Source organism: Ischnura elegans, chromosome 3 (genome assembly GCF_921293095.1).
Source record: "Ischnura elegans chromosome 3, ioIscEleg1.1, whole genome shotgun sequence".
Taxonomy (NCBI): Eukaryota; Metazoa; Arthropoda; class Insecta; order Odonata; family Coenagrionidae; genus Ischnura; species Ischnura elegans.
The window spans coordinates 84,744,666-84,754,162 of record NC_060248.1 but is presented as its reverse complement, the minus strand read 5'-3'; the positions used below and the strand labels follow the sequence as shown (position 1 = coordinate 84,754,162).

The 9,497-nt window shown below is 40.1% G+C and overlaps 1 protein-coding gene across 1 annotated transcript in view; it reads left to right on the top strand.

The window, feature by feature from the left end:
- Positions 1-333: 333 nt before the first annotated feature.
- LOC124156100 (tubulin beta chain-like) overlaps positions 334-9,497 on the top strand; it is a 28,582-nt gene continuing 19,418 nt past the window's right edge. The window contains exon 1 of the mRNA XM_046530427.1: positions 334-752. Coding sequence (XP_046386383.1) covers positions 696-752 — 57 coding nt within the window. The 5' untranslated portion in view covers positions 334-695. The remainder of the gene's footprint in view (positions 753-9,497) is intronic.

Genomic DNA, 9,497 nt, shown 5'->3' with positions numbered 1-9,497 from the left:
GTCCAGGGATTATCATCGTGAAAAAGGGGAGCTTACGGAAGCCTAGCGATAGTGACTTCTCAAACACGCAAATGACAGTGCGGAGATAACATCACGCAGATACTTCCGTGCGGTCTGGGGCGAGTGAATCAGCGCGAGGAATTCCGTCTCCGGACGAGGCTCCTCCAAGAGCGGCTAATTTCCCGGGGAGTGTTGACCGACGGCGGCGCTCTGCTCTCTTCTTTGACCGTCCGGTGAAGGGGGGGAGAGGAATGGGGAGGAGGGAGGTTCGGGGGGAGAGATACGATATCGACAATGACCGACCTTCCTCATGAAACCACCCCCTCCGAGACATCTTATTACTGTTAGCCCGCCCGCACTTCCTCACCATTCGGCCTTCTACGTGACGGCAGCGGTCGCTTCGCAAGACTCTGGAGCCTGTCTGGTAGCCGTAGTAGCTTCGCTCCAACCCCCCTCTCTTTTTCTCTCTACCACCCCAATCGGCCCCATTCCCCTTTGGCCCAGAACACCGCCCTCCGTCGCGGATTACCAAATCCGAGTTTGGATCTTCGGCCGTGTGGCGGCTCTGCTCTAGGGGGGAACGGAAGAGCTTTGCCGGGAGGAGGGTTCGCTGGGGACCAGGACTTCGCGGGCCGACGAGTTCATTCTCGCGTGGACTTGAGACGTGGAACAAAGGATTTCGCTAGAGAAGCACCATGAGGGAGATCGTGCACATGCAGGTGGGCCAGTGCGGCAACCAGATCGGCACACAGGTAAGGGGAGGTTTCTTAAAACCCAACGGTGGAAGCCTTTTAGAATTTATACATTCATATCGCGGAGGATTTTCGGTGCTAGCGATGCGGCATTAGTGTTGATAACAGTGACACTGTGGAGGATGTGCATTTATGGTGATATAGCCAATTTGGATTTACTGTTCGAGCTTTTCGAAATGGAGTAGTATGTCAACGTCAGTGAATCGGGCGGTACTTGGTGGAACATTAACATGGTGAAAGAGACAAAATGATTTTTCATACTTCTTGCCTGAAAAAGTATAAGATTTAAGTTTTTATCCGTCAGTGCATCGTTATAGTGCAGTTCGTAGTTTTGCGGTATGTCGTAAATTAAAAATTACTAGCAATCATCCACAAATAATATATACAAACACATTGTGGAAAGTTGCCAGTAATTTTTAATTTTGAATGTGTTACAATCCCACCAGATTAAGCCTGAATCAACTCTCTATAGTCTTCGTATTCTGTCTACGTGATCTGGTAAGTCCTGCAACGCAACATCCGCTGTCTTAGGGAGACAGGAGGTTTGCGGCTTGTTTTTGTGGTCTCAAGGCTTTTAATATTCGTCTTCCTCGTTGAATATCATCTGTCTGTCGACCTCTCAGAGAGGGTGCTCGATGGGTGGGGGGATTCACGGTTTAGTATGTTCCGTCTATAGTTTTTGGGAGAGGTGATTATCGAAGTTGTGTTACTCTGATAGGGAGGCAGCCAAGTAAAACTAATAAATTAATACATATTTAATTAAAGCAAGAGTAAAAACGCACGAAGAAAGACTTAAAATGATTGTTACAATGATTCTAGATAAACGGAGAGATTGCATAATCGTGCTATCTATAGATAAAGGGGAAGGAGATATGCACAACATTTCCATTTATTAAGCCGTGTGTACGCGATGAATTCACCTGTGCAAGTGCGTGGCCAGACAAATGCTCAGACAGATTAAGGAAATCAAAACAGGGGCTATTTCCTGAACATACATTCGTGCATTTGCGCAATTTTTTGTGTTCACGCGGTGTAATTTTGATGGTGTTACATATCTAACAGTGCGGGTAAATGCATAGTGTAAACACGCATTAGGGTGCTTCTAGCATAACATAAGCTGGGCTGTTGTGTCATCAGGTATACGTGATGTGAGAGAGTGAACCGTCAAGCTTGGAGGGTACCCATATTTACAGCACCGCATTTCAAGGAGGAATGTATGATCCCACCCGTAAAGCATGCAAAAGGAGGATCCAGTCCTCACTCTTTGCGATAACGTAAAAATACGATTAATTGAAAAAAATAAAGGAAAAAAACTTGACAATTTCTTCTTGATTTACAGAAGTCTTTCCCTGTGTAACGAGTTTATAATAATTTTGGTGAATCGACTGGCAACATAATTCATTCAAGTGACTTTCAGTCCCCAGTCACGCGCGTCTATTCCCATTTCCAAAATTTACTGACCCCAGCCTCTTAACTGTTATTATAATTGATTTTGATTCGACTGATTTTTTGTACTACTTATTGCTCGTACTTACCGGAAATTTTCTTGAGTATTTCAATATGTATGCCAAATGTTCTCCTCCGAGACGTCAAGTTGTGTTAGATGAGTTCCCAAGCCTTTTGACTCATTTATCATTTGACTCAGAGTAATGCATCATCGAGCTTTGATTGATCCAGGCCATGTGATGATCTTTGACTTATTCCTTCAGTTGCTCATCAGATGTGCACAGAATTTGCAGCCGGAAAAACATGGAGGAGGAGAAATAATTTATAAGTTGAGGTAAACGATAGCGGAAAATCAAGTATTAAGTTGACTTCTAGCATACATTCGAATTGAATCTTTTAAATAATCCTCGTGCGCTGCTTATATAATTCCGAATTAACGTAGCGAAGTGGCATTGATTTCACTGAACTCCATTGATGTTATTGATAAATTACCGACGACAGTAAGTTATTTCCCAGAGAGTCAGAAGTCTGGTATTATTCAAACTTAGTCAACGAGAATGAAGTATTGGTGGTAAATACTTTATCTTTTGTGCTGTTAAAATTTAATCCTTGATTTTTTAAATAAAAGTGAACATAAAAGATTATTGTTTCTGATTCAGAATTTTTAGTTCCATTACTATTCAAAACATTTAAGGCTTCTACAGTGGTGGAAAAGAATCTTACATACCAATCTTGTAATCAAGAAACTATGAAGACAATCTGTCAACAGAGAGTTATATGACGAATCATATAATGTTATTTAAGATGAGAAAATTAACTGGTCCGACATTCATATAAATGCTCATTATTCGCCTCATTTCAAGAGCGAATGCGGCTGAAAGAAAGAACGGTGAATCGATTTTATAGCAATTAATTGTATCTATCTTAAAATCAATTAATTTATTTTATTTAATCAGTTATTTATAAAATGCGTTAGATGACGACTACAATATAAATTCGATATCCCTATCTCAGGATAACGTTAATTCTAACAACTGGTATCCGGATGTAGAGTGCTTAGAACGAGCCTGAGGGATAGGACATGAAGGGTCCGATTAAGCTGATAATTTGTCTCAGGCTGCAATTAAAATCTTTATATTTAAAATATCTTAATATAATTTATATAAGATATTGAAGGATTCAACTGAATGAAGTCGAGAAGACCTGTTTAAAAATCTCCTAAGATAGATTTTAGGAAACACTAGAGAACTAGAAGGGTTGCTAATTGTCTTTGTAAAAATTTTCAATAATTGAATATTTTCGAGTCACAGTTAACTCTTCATGCGCATGGAGATATATAGAATGTCTTACTGGGAAGACAGACGCATCCCAAGACAGTGATGAATTCTTAATGACCTTCCTCGGCAGAATTCATTTTGGTTCATAATCGATGTCATCTTCCCCTATTCCCTCCGTATTTTAACTCCGTTCTTTAATTTCCATTAACCTCAAGCAGTAAATAAAAACTTTGTAAATTTCACAAATGATTTTAGTAATAACCAGTTTCGTCATTGTACGACATCGTCAGGTTCAAATATAGGATACAGTTATATTAATTACAATGCAAATGATAAACACATAAAAATTGTACACAAGTTTTTCGCCATTAAAAATTAAACAGCATACAATTTCATTACACTTCAATTCATAATTTGTTCCGCCATATCTTGCCTACTACATTTTTGAGCTTATCAAATTTGGAGTTAGGCGAACAGCATAAAGTCTTTCCTTTCGTGGAACATAGGGACGTTACCATCCCCAATCTCGCTCCCTTGTCGATCCCAGCTGGCTCAATCAGATCCACCCGACCAATTGATACTCGTATTACTCATCGTATCATGAGTGAACAGAGGGAACCGAAGTGAGACGTTCATTTATGATATAGGGTTCGTCTTCCCAAGGAGTGAAGGTCACAGTCGCTCTTCAGGAGCGACTCCCGCTATCCATCACATTCCATCGCGTTCGTTGACGACCCAACGGTCGAAGTCCACTCCTGGCTACTCGCAAAAGCCGCAACCGAATACAACAAAGAGAGACAGTGGAGCTTTAGTGGAGCTTTTTGGAGTGGAGAAGTGATTACAGACCCTGCGGTCAATAAACCTGTGAATTTGTGCGCCTAGGTCCACTTGAACAGCTTCAATACCCGACAAAAGTGCCGTAATATACCTCTAGCCACACGACTATCAAAGAGGTTTGTGGGGCGAAAGTATTTGTAGATGAATATCTATCAAGCGTGTCCTTATTGAGTAACAGCATAAAATAAAACTAAACAATTCACCTGGAATAGTATTTGCACTTAAATTGAGAGAAAAAATTGAAGCATAAGAAATGCTTACCGAATTTCACCCTCGATATCAATTTCTTGATAGCAATGCATCATGAGCACACCATAAGGTCCTTAGCCTTTACATGTTAAGGGCTCCGTGTTTTTCGGTATGCGTGAAGGACAAAAGTAATTCTAAAGTTCTTTTTCAGGTGCAGCTTGGTATTTAAAATTCAGATTTGATGAAGACATACCATATTTTCCTTTGCAATATACCATCGGAACGTTTCGCTCGAATCAACTTCTGAAAAACACTTGATAACGTAGAGTAAAAAACGAAGTGTGTAATTTCCAAAACATTTAGAGAAAAACTGCATTTCTTACATGAAAAAGACTTCAGCAACCTCTGAGAACCATTGTCTGATTTTTTTCGATTCTTGGTCATTCCGAAAGATTTTATTTGTGAGAGAAAGGGATAAACATTACATAGACGTGTATCGCAGAAGAGTCGGGATGCCACTACGATAGAGATCAAAAGGCGAAAAAGGGAATAGAAACCTAATTTCAACGAATATTAATTTTCAGCATGACATTTGAACGTAACCAAAATAAAAGACCTGAGAAGTATTTAGATATGAAGATAGAAATATTTTTAACCTAAATGACAAATACTTTTCTTTATTAACGTCACGGAATACTTTTCCCGAATGTTGATAGCCATAAATCCTGACCGAAATTGAAAGAAGTCACTGAAAAGAAAAAAAAAACTTCAATTGGTTAGTGTAGACGACTTTCCGTCTGCGCGCCTAAAATATTAAAAAACCATTAGCTAACGCTCAAGCCTCACCTGACCTTGAAATCGGTAACCATCACGGCCAGACGAATGAGCGGCGGACAAAAAATCAAAATCTGCTGCGGTTGCTTCGTGACTGTTGGGAAGTTTTCGCTTCTCAGAATTCGAAGGACGGATGTCGACGAAGTAGGCATTGTTCATTTTTGATTATCCTCGATTGTTACTCATGGTGAAGCGAGAAGGTGCGCTTAAGCATTTCGATGGCGAAAGAAAAAGTATTCATTGCAATACGTTAATGCACACGGTGTTCTTTTTCCTGAAAGACCGGTTCAGGTTTTTTCTAGAATTGAATAATGTTGTCCTTTTGATTGCATTTTTTCCCAATCAGAGTTACAAATGCTTAATATCTTCAATATTACATATGATATCGCTGCCTTGATATTTTTAACCAATGAAGGTATCCATTTATATTTGATTCCAGACATAAAATTTGTCAGCAGAGCCAACAGAAAGTTGAAACAACATAAATCGAGTCGAGTGAGAACAGCGAAAACAAAATAATCTCCATTTAAAAGCTATGTAACTTATCTGCAACAAGGCTGCGTGAGATTTAAAATATTTGCGGTTAATGTGCTAGAGGGAGAGGGAAAGATAGAGATAATTAGCAGGAATCATCTCCCTCTGGTAGACCAGCATCAAGTCATCAGGCAAGCAGAGCCTCAGCGCGGCTATTGCAATTCACAATGAAAGCTATGACGCCGAAAGCCAATTTTGGCGTCTTTTTCACGACTTTTTCATGGATAAAATCGACCACATTGACCATAAAATAGAATAAGCCTAATTTTCCCGCCAATTAATACTTTTAGAGGCTCAAAAACTTATGAAAAGGTAAAAAAACTCCATTTCATATGGATTTTAAATGAAAACATTCGTTTCAGCGAAAGGAAGCGCGTAGTAGAAGGGCGTAAAGTTGTTCACCTGAGCGTTGGACTTGAAATAAGGCGTTGAAAATGGAGCAGCAACCGTGAAACTAAATAATCATGAAAGTGAAGTCCTATTTACAACCAAAATTGGCGTAAATTGCTTCTTATAATCATACCAAATATCAATAACATTCCTTCAAGAACTTCAATCCTTCAAAAGACAATGGAGAACTTACGATAGTTTTATTTCTCAATAGAGAAAACGTTGATTAGTATCTTGGAGAAAATTGGTGTCCCTCCATAGAGAAAACTAGCTTTCTTGCTACTAGTTATTTTCGAGATAATTTTGAGCTTTCCTCAACTAATGGCTTTACTTGTTCGAATTACGCATGTTAAACTGAACAGAACGAGCAGATGTTCTTTTCACATTTTTTTTACATATATAGTTTACTCGAAGTAAAACTGTTTTGAACAAGGCCGTATTTGTTGTCTCTGCATATCTTCAGGGTTTCCTTCCGCGTCAGCTTGTTTGTAGACAACAGTTTCGCTGGCTATCCTGCCAGCGTCTTCAGGTCGAAGGTTAGCCAGCCAAACTGTTGTCTACAAAGAATCTGACGCGGAAGGAAACCCTGAAGATATGCAGAGATCAAACAATCTTCGCGGAAACCTACGTTCTAACCGTATTTATTGTGTTTGGATGAATAACTGAGGGTTAAAATATGGTTTAACACGTCATCTTGCTCCAAATAATACATGACACACAAAGAGTGAAATGTAATGAAGCCGATGGCACTAAGTAGGCCCTCCATATCGTGAGATGAATGTTACGGGTCTTCACCCGTGGAACGACTGGGATAAGAAAGTCTAAGATAACAAAACCGAAGCCTGCAAGGGTCTGATTAGGAGCGGGACGCCTGGAGGGAAAGGGGTGCAGGGTCTTGCGAGGGGAGTGATGCCAAGGGCGAGCACCGGCGACAGACGAGGAGAGTTTGATGATCTCAAGAGGAAGTGACGCGTCCGATAGCGGCAGGGAGGTCTGGAAGGCGAAGAAAACTGTTCCACAGAGAGGGCCGGGGGGAGGGGAGGAATTGGAGGGAGGTTGGGAAGGCCCAGCGTACACAACAGCCTCGTGATAAGTCAACCGGGAGCCTCGGGCTATACGATACTAACGAGAGTCTGCGAGCCGTAGTTTCCAGAATTTTTGAACACACTGGAGCGGTTTCCACCGCGTGCAGTGGCGTTCAAGGTACACCCCGACAAGGGCGTACCCAGAATCATAACTAGGCCCGGGGGGGAAGGCAAACCAAGTTGTGGCATTTGTTTATGAGATTTTTTCCTTGAGAAAAATAGTTTTATTTTAGTTACATACATTATACTAATACATATCATTTTTCCATACCAAAATTACATTAACGGTACAGCCCATAATTCATGATTCAGTTTCAGTTTACCATTGGTTTATAATATTAATCCATTCCGGAGGACTGATCGCTAAGCTAATGTCAGAGTACATTGAGTCTCTAGATTATTTATAGAGGAGGAATCGGTTTCAAAAGCATCAGATCATGTAACTGCAGCTATGTTTAATAGTATTTTCTCTAAACAAACATATGTAGAATTACATGGTAGGGTAGATTGTTGCATTTATGACTTCTGAAGTGAGCCCATACCACTTTGACCCTATTAAATGACAATGAAACCACCTCAAAAAATCATTACGGTTCATAGTTCTGGTGGAGATAATTCTAAAAGAACGAGAGGTGATCGCGCATTTCAGAATATATCATGAATGTTCGTCAAAGTCAATTGAGCAATTTCGGCCCTTCGGGTTTGCCTCTATCTCTCGTGCAGGCCCGGTTTAATTGCGCTCAGCAACGACTTAAGATAATGGATTGTGAGGAACCAAGATCAATTTACAGTTAGGTTAACTCATTTTAAGTAAGAAAACCTCATATTATTTACATTAAAATATATGTAGGTAATAATGTTGGTAAATGACTGAGAATCACGGTATGTTGCAGCCGCTGGGTACCGTCGGGTATGAGTCATTACGCAAATTCAAACTACTGAACAAATTTTTTCTTCACTTTCTTCGGTGAAGGGAAAGTCGGGCCCCGTAGGCTCCACCCTTATTTACGTCCCTGTCCGCATGTATTATTTGGATGGGCATTGAGTAAACCTGATAACGAGCCGGGAATAGGCGATCGTTTTCCTCTGTCGAGCCAAAGCATGGTAAGGGGGGATGAAAGCATCCGGTGGCACTAAAAAAAAAAGACGACGTTTGAGATCTATCACGAAAAGTTGAGCCGTCGCGACGTGTAATGTCGTCGCCGTCGATGAAATGTGGTATGAGCGAAGTATGCATGAGTCTTCTAAACATAGTTTCTGTCCTCAAGTTTGGTTCATCCTGCCCTTCTCGGTCTCAAAGATTTGAGTTTGGAATGTGGAGGGAAGGGAATGTAGAGAACAGAACCCGAGGGTCTCGGGCGGGTAGGTTAATCCTTCGTTCTCCTCCTCCTTGACGCTATAATCCAACTCTTCACGCGTGCCGTTTTTTCGTGCCTCTGCAATTTCAAATGGTCGGGCGAATATGAAGGGCACATACAAATAATAGCTGAAACTAGTGTCAAACAGCGAGTGACTTCATTACCACGTATAAATGTTGAAAAGGAGCCATGCAGAAATGTAACCATGTAGCTTTTTTTCTGCAAAATTGCTAACTTTAAATTTTAAATTCACGTTTAATTCAACGTTCTACTATTTTCTAATCGTAAGTTTTTTCACATTTCAAGGTATTTTACTTTTTTTATTTACAGAATTTTTCTGATCGATTCTTTCCTATTAATAATTAGCATCGAAATTTCTCGAATTGGCGATTTTGACACTCAACAATGAGTGTCTTTTGAAGAATGTGGAGATTATATGACTGCCTTCAACAATGAATCATACTTGGCCCATGACAGAGAGTTCCATTTCAATTGGTAGGAAATCAAGCGTTGTAATTTAACACAATCATAAGCAATAAGCTGAATACCGATAATTTTGTAGGACCTTATCTTATAATCATTCCAATTATAAAGGTTAACTCTTTCGAAGATTCCTTAATTAAGATTGTAGGATAAAAGAATGCTACTTGTTGCTTTTGGCGTTATCCTATCAGTAACAACGATTACTCCCTAAAATAGGAATGATCGGGTTCTTTGACCTATTTGTTCATAAGCGTAAAATCCGGTACTTAAGCCTAATGAGCGGAAGAAGAAATAATGAAAAGAATACAACAT